The sequence below is a fragment of the Lemur catta genome, chromosome 4 (genome assembly GCF_020740605.2).
Source record: "Lemur catta isolate mLemCat1 chromosome 4, mLemCat1.pri, whole genome shotgun sequence".
Taxonomy (NCBI): Eukaryota; Metazoa; Chordata; class Mammalia; order Primates; family Lemuridae; genus Lemur; species Lemur catta.
This window is the reverse complement of record NC_059131.1, coordinates 76,014,357-76,039,487: the sequence shown is the minus strand read 5'-3', so window position 1 is coordinate 76,039,487 and position 25,131 is coordinate 76,014,357. Positions and strand designations below refer to the sequence as shown.

At 41.1% G+C, this 25,131-nt stretch overlaps 1 protein-coding gene across 1 annotated transcript; it reads left to right on the top strand.

Moving 5' to 3' along the window:
* Positions 1-7,250: 7,250 nt before the first annotated feature.
* On the top strand, positions 7,251-23,190 carry MFSD9 (major facilitator superfamily domain containing 9). The gene is made up of 6 exons (XM_045550327.1): positions 7,251-7,474; positions 11,882-11,969; positions 13,194-13,237; positions 17,551-17,680; positions 20,376-20,585; positions 22,386-23,190. The coding sequence occupies exons 1-6, from the start codon at positions 7,310-7,312 to the stop codon at positions 23,174-23,176; spliced, it is 1,428 nt and encodes a 475-aa protein (XP_045406283.1). The 5' UTR covers positions 7,251-7,309; the 3' UTR covers positions 23,177-23,190.
* The last annotated feature ends 1,941 nt before the right edge of the window (positions 23,191-25,131 follow it).

Here is a 25,131-nt window from a genome sequence, read left to right as displayed (position 1 = left end):
AAAGTATGGCACATATACACAACAGAATATTATTCAGTCATAAAAAGAATAAAATCCTGTCATTTGTAACAACATGGATGAACTGGGAGAATATTATGTTGGGTGAAATAAGTCCAGCACAGAAAGACAAATTTTGCATGTTCTTATTCATATGTGAGAGCTGAAAATTAAAACAATTGATCTCATGGAGATAGAAAGTAGAATGATGGTTACCAGAGGCTGGAAAAGGTGCTAGGGAGCAGGGGACAAAGTAATGATGGTTAATAGGTGCAAAATATAGTTAAACAGAATGAACAATATTTGATAGTATGACAAAATGACTGTAGTCAACAGTAAGTTATGGCATACGTTAAAATAACTAAAAGAATGGAATTGGAATGTTCCTAACACAAAGAAGTGATAAATGCTTAAGGTGATGGATACCCCAATTCCCCTGATTTGATTATTACACATTGCATGCCTGTATGAAAACATCACACGTACCCCACAAATATATACTATTATGTACCCATATTTTTTTAATTTTTAAAAATGAATAATAGTTATAGAATATTTCTCATCAGAAAACATGAAAGAATGAAGATAATGAATGAAATGTTTCAAGGACTAAAGGAAAAGAAAACACACATCAATCAAGAATTCTGTACACTTCAAAAATGCAGTAGAAATCAAGCTTAATTAAGTATTTTGGTCAAAAGTGTAGTTGTTTGTGTTTTATTTCCCTGAGTCTATGACTTGATGAATCAAAACCTTTATGTTGAATCAAAAATGTATACAGTTTCTCAACAGAGATATGTATTGGAAAATAAAATGAAATATTTCAGTTTAAAGTATCTTCTCAATGGCAGAATAAGTGTTTTCACTACTTTTGCTTCTTCTAGACATTAAAGTGCATAATCTTATCTCACAATTCTACTGTCTCACTAGGATATCAGCTAAGAATGATAAGCTTGATGAGCTAACATTATTAGATACTGGAATTCTCAGAAGAACTTGTCAATCCAAGCAAGAGAATTAATATCAATAAAATATTCTATCTTTGCTACCACTGCTACTTTTTTCATGGGCCTATTAAAGAAGCACTGTGTGGGTGGTGACATCCAAAGAGCACGTAATTTTGTCCACCTGATTATTAAGAGTCTCCTCTGCAGTGGAAACCCACTAGTGGGCATCCACATAGGACAAAAATATCTTTTATATTTTGTACTCCTTTTGAGACATTCACATACATACGTCTTCTTCAGAATTTCTTGTCACTATGTCACGAATCTTTTCCTTCTAACCTGCTAGAAACTGTCCGTGAATAGTATGGTTTTTTGTTCTGTTTTGTTTTTTGGCCAACATTCATTTCAGACAAAGTGGGCAACAAAGATGCTGCTTTAAGTTCTAACAACTGGGAATACTTTCTTTCACCACTATCCTTTGGAGTCACCCCTGCATAGTCCTATAGTACTACTGATGTCCACTTTCAGGTGGCATCAGAATATCACACAAACATATCTGAAAATTAGGCTCAAGTGTTTTTCTTCAATCAACTGATTGTAAGGAATGCTCCAAGAGGCCATAAGTATGAATGGAGACAAGACAAAGCAAGAGAATTTATTGCTAAAGGACTCTGAGTCAAGTCATTCTGAAACAGCCCAAAATTGATTTTCTGTTTGGCAATGCAGACATAAAACCCTATGTCTAAGTGGGTGTGGTGGGCAGAAAAATGGTCCTGCAAAAGATATCTGTGCCCAATCCTTAGAACCTGGGAGTGTTACTTTATATATGAAAAATTAAAGGTTATTTTTGTTATATTTGTTCTTCCAAATATTTGTGGACAAAAGTTAAGAATCAAGAAATTGGGGGATTATCCTAACGTGCCCTAAGTAAAATTACATGTATCTTTAAAAGAGGGAGACAGAGGGAGACTGGAAACATACATAAAAGAGAAGGCATTGTGAAGAAGACAAAGACAAGGCAGAGAGAGATTTGAAGATGCTAGCCTTGAAGATTGGGGTGATGTGGCTTCAAGCCAAGCAATGCCCGCCATCATCAGAAGCTGGAAAAGGCAAGAAATGGATTCTCCCCTAGAGCCTCCAGAAGAGCACAGCCCTACTAATACCTTGATTTTGACCCAGTGATACTGATTTCAGGCTCCTGGATACTAAATACTATGAAAGAATAATTTTTGTTGTTTTCAACTAGCAAGTTTATGGTGATTTTTTACAGCAGCTATAAGAAACTAATACAGTGGGTCAGATAACACCAAGTTGATGATGGAAAACTCAGGCCACATGGTCATTTCATGTCCCATAGTTAGTTGAGGCCCAGGAGCAAGTCAAAAGCTTCAAAAGAATAATAGATAGCTGCTAAAGAGGGCATTTATTTGCTGCAATGACTCAAGAGATCTGTGCTGTGATTTTCCTACTGGGGCTTTCCCAAGGCAGCATCCCTACTTGCCACAGACATTATGAGGATCACTGGATATGCAGAATGATGAGGCCCAATTAGTGGAGCACCTCTTACTCAGCCACCTGAACTTACTGCAGAGCCTTCTCTTATTCTGTTCCCCACTTGAAGTTGGCAGATTTACTAACTTGAAGTAGCACACTAAAATGTGTTATATATTGCTTCCAATACCCAAAAGGGCCTCCGAAGAATCATGCCTCTTCTTTCATGGTAGGTGGTAAGAGACAAAGTAACTCATATTTTCCCTTGCAGGTGATAACTTTACCTGCTCAGACCACTGAACCATCAGAAGCTTCAATGTAAAGAGCCCCACGTTTTTGTGAGGTTTATTTCCTATACTCCAAGTTGCATATATCTTACTAAATTACTTAAAGTACTTACTATATCCTGCATATCAGATCCAATCAGTACAAAGTTGTAAATGTAGAGGACAAATGAGATGTTATATAGAATGTTGAAATAATGAAGATCTCTGTGAACTACATTATTATGGCAAGAGGCAGCAGAACTGACATCGCTCTGAGGCAAAACTCTGAATCTGCACTGTTGATACTGTGAAGTGAAAGCAAATTGTTTTTCTCAATTTTTCCCTATAAATATTTATGGACTGAGAAAGCATTAGCCAGAACAGTAGCTGATTATGAAGTACCAGGGGCCATGTTGGTTTATTCCAGTAAAGGTATATCTGGGACACCAGTTGTAGTTGGAGTCATCACGTGACCATATTTATGATAGTGAATAGTCATTCTCCATGATCCATCTGACTTCTTCACATGCCAAACAGATGAGTTGAATGGGGATGTGATAGGTATAACCACTTTTGTTTCTTTTAAGCCTTTTATGATAACTTAATCTCTTTAATTCCCCCAGGAAGGAAGTATTGCTTTTGTTTTACTATCTTGGTAAGAAAGTGCTAGGGGCTCCCATTTACCCTTTTCTGCCATAAAGGAGCTCACCTATGAGGCAGAGAGCTAATGTGTGAATACTATCAGTTGTTGAGTATACTATTCTAGTTATATGTTCAGGAACTCAGGATATCCATTGATCCACTGGGCCCACTCTGAGTCAAACTTGAGATAAGATTCCATTTATTGCCTGACTACTCTAAGATCCTGTGCAAAAAAGAGTTACCATAGCAGACCTGACTGTAATCCTTTAAAAGCTCTGCTTAAAATATTGTCCCTTAGTTGGTGTCTGGGAACTCAGATTTAAGTAGTATTCCCACCATCCTAACTTGTGAGAGTGACTCACTGTGCCTAAACTGTATGTACAAACAATATGGTTTATGCTAAATGCCTGGTTTCTTTCAGGGAGTCTGGTGTTTTGACAGGTGCTTAATAGAGAAGAGCCTATATAACAAGCCCCACCCCCAACACACACAAAATACCTGGGCACTAAATCTCTGTGACGTTCTCTGGTAGACAGTATCTCACATGTGTCATCACAACTCATTGCTGGAGGAATTAATCACGTCCTATATGATGTTACTGGGAGAAGACTCTTAGAATATCGTGCCTGTTTTCCTTCAGACTTCACACCATGTAAATCACTTTGCTGATTTTGCTTTGTATCTTTTTCCTGCAATAAATCTTAACCACAAGTATGACTATATGCTGCATTCTGTGAGTCCTCCTAATAATTAATTGAACCTGGGGGGTGTGGTCTCAGAGACTCTCAATACAGCTCTACTTTGACTTGTGGGACACACATAGTATTTTGACTCTCGAAGAATTAGTGTAAATTCAGAGCCAGTGTCTAGTAATCTCCCAAATAACTGGGTATTCCTTTTTTTGCTATACACAGTCACTCCAGTAAATGGCTACAGTTTCCTTAGGGGCAAGCTTAGAGGAATATTTATGGTACGTACTCATGTGAATGCTACAAGATTCTTCCTTGAGGTTACCTGGACTTCCCTTCAAGCAAGGGGCTCTGTTTGTGAATTGAAATAGGTGTAGTAATGGAGCAAGACGCTGCGATTCTCTTGATTTGTGGCAAATCAAGGCGGGGTTTTGGGTATCAGACCTAGAATTTGTTCTGTTGCATAACTTAAGCAGTACCCTGGTAGGCTTTCTATCTATTTCATTCCTAGGGATACGACAGTCACTTGGCCATAGTCTAAGATCCCTGAAGGCTACGGGATTCTGATTATTGGTTACTGGTGCATTGTTGATGCCCTTAACAGTAAATGTATCTACCTTATCTTTGAACTTTAAATGCTGTGACCTAATCTCTGATAATCCGGGAATCTTATCCTCCTTTAACTCAGAGAAATCATCTCAATGGTCCCATGGCTAGATCTGGTCTACAAAAGAGAGCAATCACAAATCTTTCCAAGAATGCAAGTGCATCTCCCACTAACATATTCCTCAATGTCTTGGTGAAGAGAGTGTCTTCTGGGCTTTTGTGTGGAATATATCTGGGGATTAGGATTGTAGGTTATACGTGGTAAATCCACTTGGACATTCTTGCCAAGATTTTGGATTTCCTTCGCCACATTTTGCCAGAAAAATTCAGGCATCTAAACTTCATTAAATGTAGGCCACCTTTGAGTTCAAGTTTCAGTCAACCAACCAAGTAAACTATTAGGCTTGCCTCCAGCTACACAAGATAACATATTATATCCAGAATCTCTAGTAAATGCTCCCATATCTATGAGTTCTAATTTAGTGTTATATTTTTCCCTCCTTGACTTAACAGCCTTAAAGACCTCCCCCCAATATGTTTCTAAGTTTTCTGTTGATTATGTATTAACAGAGTCTTCCAATTCTTTTGGGGTGTAAGCAATTTCCTCCCAGTGCATATCTGTCCCCTGAAGCCTGCTGAGATTTCACCCAAGTTATGTACTTAGTGGCCAAAGTGGAGGGTCTTGATGGGTCTTGAGGTGCATGGGTATCCTTCAAGGCCCCTTTCCCAAATGAGTTAATCACAAAATTTCAAGCACAGGAGGGCTAGTTTCCTCAGATACAGGAGAGCAAACTATTTCTATTGGCAAAAAAGGATTAGAGTGACTTGGAGGTTCAAGATTGTCCATTTCATCTGGATTCAATCATATGTCTCCATTCTAAATCTCAGCATCTCATTCTTTCCTAAACAGTTCCCTGACTTTCACATGGGAAACTTTGCAAGATTGAATTCAACAGATACCAGTATTCAGCAACATGCAAAATTAAATTGAAAATTTGAGCAAAATCTTAGTAAAATGTCAGACTTTTCTGGATACCAGAGTGAAAAAACAGTAAGTAATAAAATAGGTTTCTGAAGAAAAGAGGGCTAGTAATCATAGTTAATATTTATTAAGTACTTACCACATGTCAGGTACTTTGCTAAGTAATTTAAAGACATTATTTTGGGCCATGCACCCGCTTGATTCCTTTCATTGCTCTCAGAATAAGGTGCCACAACTCTGTCATGAACTTCTACTCCTAATGATTTGCATCCCTGCCTACCTCTCTGACTACTCAATTTGTTTAGAAAGTTTCAGCCACACACATCTTTGAACTCTTCTGAGCCTACACATCACCTCCTCCAAACTGCCTTTCTAAAGTAGCTCTTTCCCACCTCATTAGTCTCCACATCAAGACCTTGCTTCCTTATATCATTTGTCATGATATTATTTTATTTATTGTGTGCTTATTGTTATTACTCCATGAGACTGTAACCTCAACTCAGGCAGAGATCATCTCTGGCTTGTTCACATTGGCGTGTTGGGGCTCAGAAAACAAATAGCCCAAAATCAAAGCCTAAGAAACAAAAAGTTTTTCTCTAACCTTCTGCTATTGTCCTACCTCCCAGTCCCATTCTCCCCCAAGGCTAGCCATAGAAACTGGAATTTCTCTTCCCTAAGGCAGATCACAGAAAACAACTCTTTTTTCCTTCCCAAAGGACAGTCATAAAACCTAAAAAAAAAATTACTCTTTCTCTCTGCCTTTCTGTGTAAAAACTGGCCATAAAGAAATTATCTGATCAACCTTGCTTGACTGTAGGTCATAAGACCCTCGTTCCAGAGAGGGCCCTGCCTTGTACCCAGAAGGGAGGAAGGCACCTTCAGAGAAGCCAAGAAAACCCAGGCAAAGAGGCTTTGTTGCGTTTCCCTATTCAGTCTATTAGCATTAGATCATACCTGTTTTGTCCAATCATATTAGCTGTCCATACTTTGTTGACCCTAACCATAAAAATGGACAGTTTCCCCTGTATCTTTGGGTCTTCATTCTGAAGGCTCCCATGCATACATGTTAAATAAATTTTTATCCCTTTTCTACAAGCTTTCTTTTGCAAATTAATTTTCCCGTGGACCTTCAGAAGGCCAAGCTCCTTGGCGCTTACAACTCCGGAGAAAGTAATCAACAAGTGTATGTAAAATTCCCACAACTCTAGACACTGGCCTACATTATTTCCCCCCGTTTTTCAAATAAGCAAATGGAAGCCTGGGGAGCCACCCTAACGTATACCGAGTCTGTCACTGCCAACTTGTGGCGACAGTCTGTGGCCTTTCCACGTGGGGTTGGTCACCACTGACAGGTGAAGCTCATCACAATTCCCTCTCACCCTCCAGGGACAGAGACAGCAGGTATTTTACCCAGAGGGAACAGAAAGCATCACCATTATCAGCACAGAACCGGCGCCTGCCTAAGACGCCGGGCCGGTGGACGGCCCTGTCCCTGTCCCTGCCCCACCGGACGCAGGCAACCCGACCCGGGCGCCGTCCTCGCGCCGCCAACGCCCAGCCGCGGAGCAGCGACCCCGCCGCGCTCCCTCTGCGCAGGCGCGCGCCGCCGCCTTCCGCTCGGGGTGGGGCTGGTGCGCCGGGGCCCGGCGAGCTGCTGCTGCGGCGTCCGCGACCCCCGCCGGCGCGGGTATGGAGCTCGAGGGTCGCCGCGGCGTGGACTCGGCCACGGGGCTGGCCTTGACGACCCCGGAGTGGGAGCAGAAGCGGAGGACAGAGGCCGAGGCGGGGGCTGCCGGCCCCGGTGCCGTCCGAGCCCGCCGCTTCCTGCTCTGTCTCTACCTGGTGGGCTTCTTGGTGAGTGCGGAGGCTGGGGCTGGGGGCCGAGCGCTGACTCCTGCGGGCGTCGGACCCGGGGGGACGCTCGTTCTTGGGGCCCCCGGAGCCTTGTAAAGCCCAGCCGGGGCTGGGACCCCGCGGTCCGCCTGGTCGGTGGCTCCTCGGTCCCCATCACTCCTTTCGCTCTGCACCTGGCCACAGCGCCTTGTCGGCCCGCGCGCTGGCGCTTGGGCTCAGTTTCGCCTCCCCTGCCGCTCCCTGCTGTTTAAGAGGCTTTGACACCAGCTTCATGTGTGACTCCTTGTGGCCCAGGTGTTAAATGCTGTGGCAGGTGCAGCGGTTGCAGGGCGGAGGATAGGGGCTTGGGCAGGCTTGGGAAAGCCCAGCCACTGCGGTGACTGCTGGCACGGTAGGGACACCCAGGCCCTTTTCTCAGAATGGGTAGTGACGACCCCACTTGGACAGAATTAGGCACATTTTGTTTAGTGTTCTTGGTCGGCTTGAATGTTAAAAATGCAAATTGGAGTGAATTGTACACATCCGCCTGTCGATGAAACTGTGTATATTGCGCAACACAGGTTTGGTTTCGTCATGATTTGTGTGCGTGTCCTGGTTTGGCCCCTAAATAGTAATTTCACGGATAGAATGGAAAGTTTAGAAAGCTGATTCATGGAATTTCTGAATACCTGCCATGTGGTAGGTGCTGTGGAGCTCCAGTATTGTAGTATACAATTCTGCCACTTAAGAACGTATCATCTTACTAGTAAGTTTATGTTGGTAGTTTCTGGGCCATTATCTACAGAAACCCTAGATTCACCTCCTTACTCCTCCGTTTCCAAGTCTAGGCCTGGTCCAGTAGCCCTGGTTGTGGGTCCAGTTTACGACAGACCTGGAATAAGAGCCCAGTAGTATTTTCCCTTTGCTGGGACTGTATCTTGATGGTAAATGAAGTGTCAATGGAGAAGGCTGCATTCTGAGGCCTTAAGGTAGTGTCAGGTGGCACTGGGCCCTGGCAAAGAGGACTCATTGTTTTCTGCCCAGATGCAGTTTCAGACCACCACTTCTCCCCAGCCTGCTGCTTCGCTAGAGTTAGGAGTTAGGATGCTGAGCCATGTTTAGGTAGGACGGGAGCAGAGAGGCAGTCTGCATGCAAGGTGTCCAACAGTCAGGAAAGGTTCTATGTTGAGTTAATAGTTAAGACCATAATGAAAGCATATTCAGCAAATTGCTGTGAACACAGAACCACGAGACACTGAGGGAGGGTGACTTCTTAGAGATCTCTGCCGCCAGTTCTCATTGCGGGCCCCACCCTCAGACTTCATGTCTTTGACTTCAGAATCTGGCACTCCTTCTGACCCCTGTCCCTTTAATCTCTATTATTTCAGTCTCAGGATGCAAATGCCTCTTTTACTTTCCAGTCAGTTTCACCTAGAATTCAAAACCAGCAAGCGTGGGTGGTTCTTCAAACTTGGAAAGGGAGTTGGCTGCCATCCACCCTCTGGTAGATGTGGACCCCACGCTGCCCTACCTCAGAAGGTACTTGGGCTGGTTTTGCCAGATGAAAAAATTCAAACCTGTACCTGAAAAGTCCCAAGCTAGGGTTCAGAGAGTTTGGAAACTGACATTACCTAGAATTCAAAATAGTTTGAGTTTTACAATAAAACAAAGCAATTCACAGATCATTTATTACGGTCAGCCTCCCAGTACAGATTTGAATATTCCCAGCTTCTCGTTTGTTGTCTTGTTGCTGTGTACTTAGCAAGTATAATACAGCAAGCCTGATGTAAAATTTCAATAACTTTAATAGTGTATTCAAGAGAATCATTAGGTGTATAATATGTTCAGGGAAAGATATGAGATTTCCCAAAAGCTAAAAAAGAGTGGGGATTTTTAAAATGAAAAATGTCATAAACAATTAAAATATATGTAACTTTGTGTATCCTTGAAGGATTCTAAGGAATATTATACATAATTTCATTATTTTTAATAAATTTAGAGATGTAAAGACCCCTAAGACTCCTGGGGAAAATGGTTTTTGATTTGGGAGAGGAAGGGAACAAGATCAGAGAAGTCATTTGCTAAAATGTTCTGGATTTAGCTCTTATCAGTACTTCAAGGTTTTAATTTGTTTTAAAGAGAAGACTAAGATGACCCTTTAGGCCATCTTTGGGTTAGGATGCTAAGATGGTGCTGAGATCTATTATTGCAACCACTTCTTTCCTCCAGATATTTGGTAAGATTTGTTTTCCATTTCATCAGCGTTAGTGAGGTGATAATTTATTTTTGTTGAGATACTAATCTACTAATCAAGAAATACTGGGATTCCTACCCTGGAAAGGGTCCTGAAACTTTTGAATGTATGCATTCCTCAGTTTTTATTGAGAAATGTTGATGTTCGGTGAAAGGTTTAAGTGGCTACCTCTGACCTGACTTCCTTATGGATGGTTAGAAGCACATGACCAGTCGCCAAATGCAGTGTGCACTCAACATTAGTGGTTTTGAAGAAGCTGTGGATTCAGAAGCAGACAGGAGTTACCTTTTATAGTAAAGGAGAAAACAATTTTTGAACAGAACTTCCTGAGAGGAAACAGTGGCTAGCCTCCTTGGAAAAAGATAGTATTTTTTTGGACTCACAAAGTGCTAAAATAATACCAATTATCAGTTATTGCTTATGATTCTGTATTTTCATATTTACCTTCCATAGACCTCAGCTTATGGACTTAAATATTTCCCTTCATCTTTTATTTATAGTAACCATTTGAATATTAAATGACATGTGGTACTGGCATTTTTTTAAATCAAAAAAAACCTTTTTGTGCGATTGAGTTTCCTTTTCTGAAAGATCCAGAAGACTCAATAGGTGGCTGTTGCATTATGAGTCTTTTAAATGATATAAACATCAGTAGACTGATGGGATACAAATGACAGTGAAGCCCAAAAGAAATTGGCTCAGACCCAAAATAAATTTTAAATAATTGTAAAAGAGAAATAATAAACCATCATTCTGCTAATGTAAATTTGTGAGCTATTTAAGGTCACTAGATGTTAGCTATATGGCCACCTAAAGATGTAACCATGGACAAGGCCCACCAAAAGTGTATGTGGAAGTTTATGTTTCTATAATTATGTGAATGCATAGCTTGGCGGGCGGAGCAAAAGATTAGCTCTGGGTCCAAAGAAAAAAATGCTTTTCATGCATGTTCTTTCTTTCCACTTAACCAGGTTTAATGGGAGAAGGAATCCAGGTTGAATATAAAGAAAACTTTGTGTGCAATGTTTCTTCCCCTAAGCCAGTTATAGCAAGTAACCAAGTGAAATGAGAATAAGAAAAAAGCTTAAAGGAAAAAATAAAAGTCTGCCTATTAACTCAGAATACCTAGCAAAACGAATCCATATTTATCCCCAGAACTGAGGAAAGAAGAAGATATGTTTGAGCTTCTATTGTATATCAGGCATTTCTCAGCCATTATGCCACTTAATGTTCAGGCAGTTACTCTTCTTTTTAGAGATGATAGCAGCAAAGCTTGGCAATTTTAAATAACTTTCCAAGGACACAGTTTAGTAAGTAATGAAGCTGTAATTGAGAACTGTCTGTCTGACCCCAAAGCCCATGTACTTTTTATGACTTAGCTGCAAAGAGTTGGCCTTCCCTCAGTATACCAGCCTTCTCCCCTTCCTGCTATACTGAGCCTTTCTTCTCAAGTATCACCTTGTAAGGGTATAAACCACAGGTTGTAGGACATTGGTTGCTTTTGCTAACTCCAGAAGGAAATTTATATTTCTAAGCAAGTTCTGCTTCTTCAATAAATATGAATTATGCCTCCATTTTTTCCCACTTCATTATCCACAGAAAATTTGGGGTTGTTTGCTTATTTTATTTAAGGAACTTTTGTAGCATATCCTCCTTGAACGTTAAGAGTCAGTTACAGCCTTTGAAAATAGATGTGTCTACAAAAGACACTCCCACCCCTGTTAGACTCTTTAAGGGAAAAAAGGAACCTCAACCATTTTAGAATAATTAATGTTTTTGTAAAGTTTTCAATGCTTGGTTATTTAAAGAAAGTCTAATTAAAAGATATTTAGGAAGTATAAAGTTTGCTAATGTGTTCAAAGAACTATAAAAATGATCAAAGATATATAAACAATATAATTAATATGCACAAAAAAAAGAAGAAGAAGAAGAAAAGTGTCAGTTACAAAGGAGGTAAAGCCAAACTGGATTCTAGGTCAGGGTAATCCAGGCATTTACAGGTGGCAACTGATTAGTATAATATACTATGGAATACAATTATAATTTCTTGTTTGCTCAAAATTTTGGATACTGGTTTTGTTTTTAAAATCGGGTTATAATTTTATGTTTACTAGTTTAAAAACATCTAGGCTTTGATTACTAATTTGAGCCAGTCATTGTTTGTTTTCTTTTAGGATTTATTTGGTGTCAGCATGGTTGTCCCTTTATTGAGCCTTCACATCAAGTCCCTTGGAGCAAGTCCAACAGTTGCTGGAATAGTAGGTGAGTGGTCAATACTGCTCATTTTCGTAGCATTGAATTTTAAATCCTTGGAACTAAGTACCTGAAAACAATGTAGTCTTATAGCTAAATATTACCCAAAGGTAAGTGGAAAATTAGATAAAACAAATTTCCAGAATGTCTAAAAATATTACCCTAGAGCAAATATAATGGATCTTTTCCTAGACTACCTGTGTTTGAAGAGGTTTTGAGGTCTGAGCCTTAGCCCCATGTCTCATATCACCAGTGGTGTAACAGGTACTTACTGAGCTTCTTGGAGAAGCTGGCTGTGTGTGTTAAAGGGTAGGTGTGGACTCCTGCCTACAGGAACCCATAACCTAATGGGAGAGAAACATAGTCCACAAAAATCACACCGTGTGGGAAAGGTTTGAATGAGCCTTGGAAAATTAGTTGCAAGTTTCCCACACCACCACCAACATATTATAGAGGACTGTAGCATTTCTTTGTCTTTGTAGCATAGAAATTCCATCCAGAAGGCATTGAGTTAGGAAAGAGGCAGGAGATAGCAGCGCTTAGGACTCTGTTAATTAATGAGAAATCATGAAGACTAACAGCCCTTGATCGTGCAGAAACTGGGCAAGCATTTGGGGACAGTTTTGTACATAATATTTGTTAAATCCTGATGCATGCCATGATTTGTATTTCCCTGGAAAAATGTACTTGGAATTACACTGAATTACCCAATGGCATGAAGGTTTTCAGGAAAAGAAGAAGGGACATGTTACGTGATAATGGAGGTAAAAGAACTCTAGAGAACTTTGTAAATTCTTTATAAAATTAAAGTGTTTTATAAAACTGCAAAACATTAGAGGCATATGAGACAATATTAAAATTTTAAGACTTAGTAGGATTTTTCTAGGATTCAAATTTCTATTCCCCTGAGTACTCTCTATGGAATTTTACAATTGGAGCTACCCGGTCCTCACGTGATGGAAGGAGGACTATCTTAAAGGGTCCCCAAGGTCAACACTTGCCTTTATTCTCACTTCTGCTTACCCTCAATTTTATTTTAATAACCTTTTATTAAACTTTATATTATTTATATTTTTTCAACTAGAAAAAAAGATGTGGACAAGTTCCTTTTTTAAAAATGGCCTTTGTTCCCTAATGTTTTTCTATCAATTCCTATGTAATTGTTATCACATTAATTCATTTTCGTAATAGGTCTAGCTGATTTTATTGATGTTATTGATTGGTTTTTTGCAGGCTCCTCCTATGGTGTTTTGCAACTCTTTTCTAGCACATTGGTGGTAAGTTATCTTCTATCTGGCAATGTGTCTTGAACACATGATCACATGACTCTAAGGTTCATCCATCACGGCTGCAGTAAAACTGGGGGCTTGAGGTTTACCAAAAAGGAGGTGTGCAGATAATTAGAATATACAGTGTTGTTAGATCAAGAAGTATCCTTGTGGTATTTGTCTTCCTTGTTTGACCCGTGAGGAGGTGTTGGCCTAAACAGCGTAGATGGCCTTTTCTGAATGGAACACACTGAATAAGAGTTCAGGGAAGAAAATAATTTTTAAATTGTAACATGTTCTTCTTATAATTCCGTGCTAACTTTTTACTGAAGAAAAAAATGTAAACAAAAGGTATTACCAGTTTTATTGTTTGTTTCGCTTAATTGACACTAATCAAATCCCCTTAGATTTCTATTATCCTATTTTAAGTTGTGCATTTTGAACTAAATGCATTATTATTTATAAGACTTATGTGTATAGACAGAAGGAGCCGTTTGGAGTGGTTGTGTGTCTGCAACATGGAGTAGAAAGATCCGGACATGATTTTGTCACTCTCCTGCTTCTGACCGCTCATTTGTTAGGACTTTGGAGACCTCAACTGATCATCCCCTCCTCTATCCCTGGCTCAGTCTGCTATAGCCACACTGGTCTTGAGACCTCAGTGTCTGGTGGTTCAGGTAGTTTAATAGAATAGTCAGTGTAGCCTCCCAGATTGATCATTAATGACTTTGGTCTCGATATCTGGGTTGGTGGTCTCACATTTAGTGAACATGAAGTATATTTATGTTTCCTAAGAGTTGCTTTCTTATAAAATATACTTTTGAAAGGAATTCAGATTTCATAAGGAATTCTTAAGTAAATAGCTACTCCCTGTTTTTTTTAAAGTCTTTCATATATTAAATTTGTGTAACAATAATAGTTTTATTCTCATTGAAACTTTTTAATAACACAGCCAAGTAGTTTGGTATCCCCTTTTTCTGTGGGAGGAAATTAAGATTCAGAGTTTAAATAATTTGACTAAGTCACCTAATGTCATATTCAGATGCCAAGCCCATATTTTTTCCTAAAAGTCACCTGTCATTACCTTAATGATATAAAAAAATAAATTGATAACTAGAGTTATCAGATCATGAAGGGGACCAATATACTTGCTTGTCAGGCAAAATGTCATATTTCATATACTTTCTCATGAAAGGAGAATTTATGTTACATTCCCAGTAAATACCTTTTCTGCTTTATTTGGAAACTCACTCCCCATATATTTGATGTGTATATTTATCAGAGATGTTAGGTCACAGCGTATGTTAATTATTCAAGTACTTTTCTTCTGTTGGACTCTGGACTCATTGAGATAAAGACCAGCTTTTATTTATTTATTTCTATACTATCACTTGTCAGAGCACCTGGCGTATAGTTGGCATTTTAAGAATGTGGATTTTTATTTCCACCTATACCCCTACCCACTTTTTTCAAATTCATCCTTTGTTTTATTATGTGCTTATAAAGCACATTTCATACATCTTATAGCTGGAATTTAATAAAAAATTTCCTTAGAAATCTTTCAGATAGAGAAATACCTAATTAAAATTTCCTTTTTAATCAATACATGTATAAGTACATATTTAATCATAAGTTTTATAAAAAAATTTAAGAACAAATCTTTATGAAGAAAAAGTATGCTCTGTCAGATTTGGCTAATTTTTTTAATGTATTTATTTTAATAAAATGACTAGCATTTATAAAGTACTTATGATGTATTGGGCCCTGTTACGAGAACTGTATTTCCTTTAATCCTGGTGATAACTAGCCACAGAGGGTGGGTGTGGGTCTTTAACGACTCATTTTATATTAAGCACATAGAAAATGTTGAAGGGAAAAATAATCTGAGGCAGATATCATTATTGTTCCTATTTTACAGATAGAGAGACTGAGGCATAGAGAGATTAACTAGTATGTCCGAGGTCAAGGAGTAAGGAATGAAAAGAGTTCAGAGTTGAACCCAGGTAACCTGGCCAGGGCCCAGAGTGTAATTACCAGATTATACCACTGCCCTGTGACCCCCAGGAGACCAGTGACCCCTGTACCCAGATCAAAAGAGAATGGGGAATTTTCTGAAATCCATTCTAATGAAAGTTGGGGAATAGACTTGGAGAAGGATGACAGTATTTTGGAGGATTTACCCTTAAAATGTTTCCTGGAGGAATGTTATGATAGTTTATGTCCTTATGTAAAGAGATCTTTGTTGTCCTTAAGAGAAAGATAAACATATCAACAAAAACAGGGAAAGGGCATGAGCAGGAATAGTTGTCTACTAGCAAGGAAGGGCAGCTGGCTGAGGTTGCTTCCATGGTTACTTGGAGAGGGTACGGAAGGGTTGTGGATCCAGTCTCCTCCAGCCAGGACTGACAGACTGGAGCATTGTTCTGGAACTGGGACTTTGCTGGGCATCACACAGCACTGGGGACCCTGTTCACTCTGCTCAAACAACGCTCCATTGCTGTCATGGCGTTTAGCAATTTTTATTTTAAGGCAATGACATTTTTTTCAAACATCACCTCACCCAGAGCCTCAATATGTAAATGGGTCGGCATGGAGGTGCCCTGGTTGCCTTGGGCATGTCGGTCAGGCTGATGTCCACCTGTGAGTAACAGCCTTTTCTGAGCGCTCTGAAGAGAAAAAGTGAAGCACGCCACCCGAGGCTGCCCAGGTATCTGAGTTGCCTCTAGAGGCCAAGGCTCCTGCTGTGGTCCTGCTCTGCCATCCTTAGCTAGAGGCTGCTCAAGCTCAGCACATGGGGATGCGCTAAGCGAAGAGCCCAAGGCTGAGTTAGCCACCACCCTCCGCCACCTCTAAAGAACTTTTTTAGAAGCCTCACCCAGTGACTTCCAATTGTCTCTTTATAGGCCGGGGCTTTCAGCCTGCAAGTGAGGCTTGTTTTTAACTAGGCCTGTTGCTATAGAGTGTGGAGGTTTTGCAGTAATGAGCTAGAAAGGCAGCCCTGGAGCTCTGCTCACTTGCTGCTATCTGTCCCATGAGGTATCCATGATCTGCCCACGGGGCCATCAGGACTCCATATAGCCACCACCACCTCTCTGGGCCTTCTTCCTTCCTCACTGGCCTCTGCCGAGTTCCTCCCTGTGTGTCTCTCAGCTTCTTCTCCCTACTTTCCTCTCTGTGTGCTTCACATCCAGACTTTCAGAGGCGCTGGGGTGTTCAGCCAGTCACCGTGAAGGTTATCATTCCCTGCTGGGCAGGCTTCATCCTGGGCCACCTCTGTGGTCTTAGTGGACATCCTCACTTGCCTTGAGGATGGTTCAGAAGGCAGCCTGCCCTGGCAGTGCCCTGAGGCTTCCTGAATGTGGGAGTTATAACTGGCAGATACGCACTGCTTGCTTCTCTCAAGAGGAAATGCAAATAGTACACACGTTAAAAGAAAATTCTCTCATTGGGGGAAAAAAGTAAATGTAAGAAAAATATGCCACTTACAAAATTGCAGAATTTTAAAAAATTGACAGTACACAGTGTTGGTTGAAATATGGAGAAATGGAGACTCTCCTAACTACATGGTATGTGGGGTTATAGATCTTTCTGGAGAGTAATTTGTCAGTGTATGTTAGATGCCTAAACATATACCTGCCTTTTAACCTAAAAACTCCAATTCTAGGAGTTTGTTCTAAGGAAATCTTCAAGGATGTTTGCAGAGAGTTTGCTGTGAGGATGCTTATTGTGGCATTATTTATGTTTTTGACAAATTGAAATGAACCAAAAATTGAACAAAAAGTAGATTTGTTGAGTAAATGTTGGTACATAGTGGAATATGGAATGACTATAATAACAAAGGCAAATTTTTAACGACATGCAATGATATTCCAGTCCTATTACGTAAGAAAGCAAGTTACAAAATACTGTATTATATGACCACTTTGTTAAAAATATAAGTAGGTTTGGGATTGTGAGGTATTTTCAGTATTTTCAAAATTTCTCAACAGCAAACATGGTTTCTGAGGAGTTTAGCTGTATAAAGTAATGAGAATGAAAGACAAAACTGAGGCTTTATAAATTATACTTGCTGGTCTCTCCCGATCATCAGGCTTTTTTTTTGGACAAAGAAAACTACGTGGTATTTTTCCAGTCACCGTGTAGAAGACCAGGGCAAATAACATACTCTGGCAAGTGGCATAATGGAACTGAACACCTGAGGATCTTAGACCAGATCTTCTGACGTTTTCCACTGGGTCACTTTGATTTGGGTGTTTGCATGGTAGTGGTTCTTGGTGACCCCAGAGCGAGTTAAAGGGCTTTCTGTCTCTTGCTTTCCTCAGGGCTGCTGGAGCGACCTGGTGGGAAGACGGGCTTCCTTGCTGGTGTGCATTCTGCTCAGTGCCCTGGGCTATCTCCTCCTTGGAGCAGCCACCAATGTGTTCCTGTTTGTCCTGGCTAGAGTTCCTGCAGGTGAGTTCTGGCCCCTGTGTGTGTGGGTGTGTCTGTCTGTCTGTCTGTCTGTCTTAAAACTAAATCTCTGTCTCTGTATATAAAGCCTGTTCTTGCCTGACATTGCCTCTTTGATTAGTGCTTACATAAAGAGAGTATAATGACAACAGCAATTACGATAACTGTAACACAGCAGCTGCTGTTGATTGAGTGATTAGCATGGCTGGGTGCTGTGTCTACTTGACAAAGCTAAGAACCCTGTATTTGCTGGAGCCCAGAGGCCCTCAGGGCTGTCAGTGTGAATGACTATGCTACTATGTCAGGACCTGCCTCCGTCCTGTTGTGGGGACTCTACATTCGGTCAGTAGGAATTTGTTAAATGTCTTTGGCCAGCACTATGGTTACCATTCCCTCCCTCGGTGAGCTTATAGTTTTGTAATTGGGCTTCCCAACTTCAAATTGAAATTTACCTCTGTAGCTCTTCTTGTAGCCTGTAACTCTGACCACTGATTGAGGGGGAAGCTAGGATTCTGCTGTAGCAGCTCATGGCTTAGCATTCTGTCTCCAGACTGGTCTTGACCATTTCTAACATTTTATTTTGTCCATTCATTGAAACATTTTGCCCACTAGAGCACCAACAAACTTTGCCACTCTGGTCATTAAGTCTACAGCACTGGACGTCTGCCCATATTCAGTTAAGCTGACATTTTTAACTGACACTCCAAATGAATAGAGCATAAAATAAGTCCTTTTGAACATACAGTTGGTCAAATCATTTTGGATTTTTACACCATTTCTGTGGCATATATATGAACTCTGAAAGTTTATTGAGTTCACACTCCAAAGTTCATACTGTGTTCTTTTGTTGACTGAGAAAAAAAAATGCTTTATGAAGGTCTTTGCTTAAATGTGGTCAATTATCCTAACAAACCCACCACCACACACAAAATCCAATTGACAGATGTTCCATGTGCCCCTGCTATCAAATTTATTGTTCTTGGTTTGGTTGGCTATTGTCTTTCAACAATATAATACATTCCATCATTCAGTGGTATGTACTGTTCGTAATTCTAAAGAAATAGCTAAGGAGGGTGAATAAGAATCTAGGTTTGTTACAAAATGGTTAGAGATCTATGGGGAGGATTAGAATGTTTTTATTAAATATGAAATGAGCCTGTTTTAAGTAGTGATAGTCCTGTTACATGAACATCACAAATTTTGCAAACAAGGAGAGCTTCATATAAAAATTCCTTTTTGCCCGTGTAACCTCCACGGTGTTTGGTGGTCTGTGAACAGGAGGGAACCCTGGGGAGCTTCACCCGGGTTCTGCTGCACAAAGTCAGTTGTGGATTCAGATCCTTATGTCCTGAAAATGAGCCACTGACTCTGAATGTGCCTGAGGTTGAAGTACCTGAGTTGGACACCCGATTTTCCCCTGCCCTCTTTGTCCACCACCCTAACCTCTGAAAGACAAGAGGAGCCTAGGCTGGGTTGTTCGTGGGTACTCTTAGCACAGCCCTCTTCCCTTGTGTGTTGTAAGGTGAGCCTGACATTGATAAAATTTCAAAAATAATCACAGGATTCCTGTAAGACTTTTTAGGAATCATCTTCTGGCCCAGTCCTTTCTGACATTTAAAGAAATAGGTCTAGAGAGAGTCTGTCTACCTGATTCTGAAAGGGATTCCAAAGAGGCTGGTTATTGGGCCAACACCCACACTAACATTGAGGCAAAGCTGGGAATAGACTAATAGGAACAATGTGTTGAAGTTCACAGTGGTACAGTGTTGTGTAGGGTGAGACTGCCTGCAGGAGATCACTGAAAACCATGTGTCACATCGCAGTCAAGAGTGATTCAGGCGGACTCACCGGCAGCATTTATTGAGCTCCTACTATGTATTGATCAAAGTAGTGAAATCCATCAGCATGTTTACAAGTGTGTTTTTCACATGGGTGTCCGGGTGCATGAGGAGTCAAACATCTGCTGAAGTGCGAGGAGTGTAAAGTTGTTAAACTCACTTTAATCTCTTATTAAGAGTCATGTCACAGTTTTCAGTTTGTTTGGTCAACAAATTTACAAGCCTCTTGCTGGCAGAAAATCCATTTGTATTGGTTGGATGACTGTGCCAGCAGATTTCTACTCACTCCCTGTCCTCTTCCCAGCTTTATTTCTCTCCATAATCTTTATCACCTTCTAGTATATCTGTGTCCCCCAGTGAAAATGCAGGCTCTATGAGGGCAGTGATATCTGTCTTTGCATATATATATATATATATATATATATATATATATATATTTCTTTTTTTTTTTTTTTTTGGCCTCTGTTCCTTGCTTTATGCGCAGGGTCAAGATCAGTGCTTGCCATGCAGTAGGCATGCAGTGAACATGGTTCAGTGAGTGAATGAATAAAGAGTGGTAACTCTCTCTGTAGAAGCCACCATGAATTGCAGTTGGATAACAGGACTGGAGGTGCTGGGACATTGTGACGGGGTGCGAGCAAGCAAGGGCTCAGGGGCTTGGTTGCCGAAGATGAGGTGACTGGCTAGGATGGTGGTGCCGGACCAGGAGTCTCATTATGGTGGGATGGATCCTGCAGGTCTCAGAGGTCCAGGAAAGTGCAGATGAGAACTCCTTCAGGAGTAGAGATTAGCACAGCATCATAAGGGAGATACTTTGGGTCTGGAAAAAGTTACAGTGCGTGCTTCTTGTCCCCTTGCAGGTATTTTTAAACACACCCTCTCCATCTCAAGGGCTCTGCTTTCTGATCTGGTTGCAGAGAAGGAACGGCCAATCGTAATCGGGCACTTCAATACAGCGTCCAGTGTGGGCTTCATCTTAGGCCCAGTGGTCGGTGGCTATCTCACTGAATTAGATGGTGGGTTTTATCTTACAGCCTTCATCTGTTTTTCTGTCTTCATTCTCAATGCTGGTGAGTTGACATTCAATCATGAGAAGATTGTTTTGTGTACTCATACTGACCATTCTACCTACCTTATGATTTGTTTTTCTCAGAATAGGTAGACTCATTGTCCAAAAATGAAAGTTGTTTTGAAGAACCTTCCTATTCTTTTCCATAATGGCTGTACCAATTTACATTCCCCCAGCAGTGTATAAGGGTTTCCTTTCCTCTATATTTTCCTTAACCTCCTTATGTTTTTTATATATATATATAAAATGTACAGTATATATAGTATATCTATTTATATATATACATATATACATATACATACACATACACACACACATATATATATGTATATATATACACACCAGCCTTCCTAGCAAGCGTGAGGTGATTTCTCATTATAGTTTTGATTTGCATTTCCCTGATGATTAGTGATGTTGAGCAATTTTCTACATACCTGATGGCTACTCTTTGGAGAAATGTCTATTCAAATCTTTTGCCCATTTTTTAATGAGGTTATTTTTTTTTCTGTTGAGTTATAGGAGTACCTTATATATATATATTTTGGATATTAATCCTTTATCAGATACATGATTTGCAAATCATGTCCATTCTGTAGGTTGCTTTTCACTTTACTGATTGTTTTCGGGTTGCCTTTTCCTTTTGCCGATTTTTAGGCCAGACATACAGCAGATGCTCTATAATATTGAATGAGTAAATGAATCGTTGTAAAGCCCAGATCTGTGCTCTCATGTGTTTGGTTTTCTGTCATAAATTTGTCCATGACTGAAGCATGTACACTATGCTTTGGAAAAACTACACACACATGTGAAGGTGCTGAAAACAACATGAGGCAGCACTGAGTAGCCACTGGTCTGAATGAAACTTTTAAATGCTGAAGTAGTGAAAAACCAATAGGGAGTTTGGAAGAATATCCTAGAATGGCAAGTTTGAATTCAGTTTTAAGAACATTTTTGGACATTGATTGAAAGGGGTCATTCTACTTGGATGACATAGGATAAATGAAATGTCAGGCAAGAACGTGCTGTCACGAGAGCAGAAATAGGATTATCTGAATGGCAGTCATAGCTGCTATGTAAGGCTGTGCATCGGGATCTACGAAAATGGCTTCCCCTGATGTTTTGCAGTTGTGACCTGCAGAAGCAGAAGGCAGGTGGCCCTGACTGGGGGAGGATCCAGGCAGGTGCTTGCTAGGGACAGTTTGACAGGCTGTCCCTGCCCAGCCCCCAAGCCAAGGCTGGCTGTCGCTGCACGTAGCAGCCTGTGCCTCCCCAGCATGGCCCTTTCATTGTCATCTGGTTGCCTATGTACTTATCTGAACCCCCTGTTAGGTTTTAGTTCCTTGAGTACAGGGATCTCATAGGCTTTGTCTGGTTGGTTAATATATTCCTAGTGTTTGGCTTAAGCATTTGTGAATATTAGATGTTGGGATGGTTTAGATGGACAGATAGATGAGCAGATGATTGACAGAGAGTTAGGTAATGAAGGGAAGAATTTAAATTTATAAAAGTTACATGTGAAATGAAGGGATATAGGAAACCATCATAGGCTCTTGAGCTGGGGAAAAAACAGAATATTTCGTAGGTATAATTTTAATGTTCTTGTTTAGAGGTGAATTGTCTTTTTCCAGAATCCTGATGTCAAAATAGAGTTGTGAGAATGGGGAAAAACTGGATTCAAAATACAGACTAGTAAATCTAGTACAAAAATATAGATTTGTAACCTAATGCAAATAATTGCCTCTTCCCTGAGGAGACACTGTCTGAATTCAGTAAATTAACAGGTCTTATGCCATTTTAACAGGTCTTGTTTGGCTGTTACCATGGAGTGAAGCAAAACTGGGCAGTACAGGAAATGGCCTGCAATGGGGTAAGACCCACGTGCTGTCTGGCAAGAGCGACTGTGACGTGCAGGAAGCAGCCCCCACCCGTGGGGCCAGGACGAGGGAGAAGACTGCCTGGCCTCCCTGGGTCGAAGTGGTGTCGGCCTTGCAGGACATGAAGAGCCTGATATTTTCTGAAATGTGGGACATATTTCTAGTGCGCTTGCTGATGGCTGTGGCGGTCATGCTGTACTACAGTAATTTCGTCCTGGCCCTGGAGGAGCGCTTTGGAGTGCGGCCCAAGGTGACGGGCTACCTCATCAGTTACAGCAGCGCCCTGGGGGCCACAGCCAGCTTTGCTCTGGGGCCCATCCTACGGCTGTACAAGCAGGACTCTCACAGGCTGCTGCTGCACTCCAGCGCGCTCACCTGCACCCTGCTGCTGCTCTACTCCACGGCCCCCACCGTGGGCACTGTCATCTTCTCCTCCACTCTCCTGTCCTTTTCCACCGCCATCGGCAGGACGTGCATCACGGACCTCCAGCTGACCGTGGGCGGGGCCCAGGCCAGCGGCACCGTCATTGGCCTGGGGCAGTCAGTGACCGCAGTGGGCCGTGTCATCGCCCCTCTCCTCTCCGGCGTTGCACAGGAGGTTAGCCCTTGCGGCCCCCCTAGTCTGGGGGTTGTGTTGGCCTTAGTGGCCATCTTCATAATGTCTCTAAACAAACCTCGCTCTGGTGGCGATGTGAGTGATAAATTTAAAAGTGAATAGAGTGGATTTGGACAGCACGAGATTTGAGGTGGTCGAATCGGGGACAGAGGCCATAATGAGAAGGGCGCTTTGGACAGGGTGGACCGTGGGAGGGAAACTTATTTCCAGGTGAGTGTGCCCTGTTGCTGGGCTTCCAGGTGGGCCCTGCGCTGTGCGCAGTTAGGCCTGTGGGTGATCAGAAGTCACCGCAGCATGTGGGGAGGTTGAGTTTGGAGTGAACCTTTACCTGCAGTCTCCTCTTCCCACCCGAACCAATGAGACTAAAGTTTTCAAGGGGAAAAAAAGCTGCCAGTTACAAGTTTGGCCAATCGTGGTAGATTAACAGAACATGATACACATGGAAGACTAGAAGAAACCACAAGCATTTTCCTATTAAAAATAGGGTAACATGTTAGTGAAATGCTGGTCAGCTGCAGCATGAGTTTCAAGTTAAATTTCATAGGCTAAAAGGAAGTCTTCTGCGATCAAAATCCTAGAGATTGGAGAAGCTGCTTTATTAAAGCCAGCTTGTCACTTTCTCAAAGCTGGTTAAAAATTAGACGCTGACCTCACCCTCAGAGACTGATTCAAGGGGCCTGGCTGGGGCCCAGAAATCTGCAGTGGTCAGTGAGCCCCACTCACGATTTCTCATGGAGGTAGAAAAGGGATCACACTAAGATATACTGATTTTGATTAAAAGCCAGAGATGTGGCTGTTTTTATGCAGCTAACTAAATGTGAACTGCTAAAATTGTGTTTGTAGTCCTAGTGTGTTACACTTTTCCCAGCTCTCAGCAGTTGTACTGTGTAACAGGAGAAGGGGGTTCCTGGGGCCTGTCCCCTGTGTTCCCTGCCTCTGAGAGCTGAGCTTGTTCAGGGACCAACTCAACCCACCTGGACGTCAGGCATGGCCATAGCTCTGCTCCCAGAAGCCTGCGTTCCGGTTGGATTCTATCATTCTGGTGCTGACAACCTGGGGCAGAAGCCCAAGCACAAGAATACTTTTAAGATGAACAGTTTATATGGAGTAAGACGCAGCTGGTCTGCCAGATCAGAGCAACGTGATTGTACAGTGTCTTGTGATGAGAGTCATTTGCTTTATTTCATTTTCATTTCATGTCTGAAAAGAGAAAAACAGTTTTGATCTACAAGGAAATGTTTTGGTGTGCCTTTTCCTAGGCCTTCCCTAAGCTGCCGTGAGGGTTAGCTGGAGCTCGCAGGGGGTATGAGCCAAGCATGCCAACCACAGGATCACATCGAACGTTAGTAAAAGTTATTTAGAGGTTCCTCTTTTCTTCACAAACTGCCCAAGTTCACATTCCTTTTATTTTTCTTAATTAGCCCACTAGGTGGTTATGTCTGTTTTCAACCTAACACACATATAATTGTAAATGATATTTTAATACACTACAGTAATTTGTCATAACTTTGATACTGTTTGTGAAGCAGAAAACATATTTCCATAGTTGTTGGGGGGGGTAAACCCAAATATTTATGATAATTAATTGGAAGTATGTTTTAGTTTGAAGATTGTCCTTTTTCCTATGTTGCTATAAGAAAAATACAAAGTTTGTATTCGGTGCTACAATTGTGAACTTTTACACAAGCACTAAATGCTTTTGAAACCAAAATATTATATAAAGTGGTCTTGCCCTGAAGGATCCTACTAAATGTCGTGGAGATTAGACTCAAAAGGCAGTAATAGGGAAGGGGGTATGTAATGAAATAGAATTTCAGAAGAGTTTCTCCAGAAATTGTCCTTTCTTCACTCTCAGAAATAGGCAAATTTCTTAAAAGCTCTAGCCATGTTTTTACTTTAAAATCATAGCCCTCTGTTTTTGAAGTTAAGCACATAAACTTAGTGAGACTTTATAATTAATCAGATACATGAAAATACTGAAAACCAAAGATTAATCTTAGGATATACAATATAGAAACATTTTTGTTATTCCCCACTAGTGATTTTAGTATTTTATT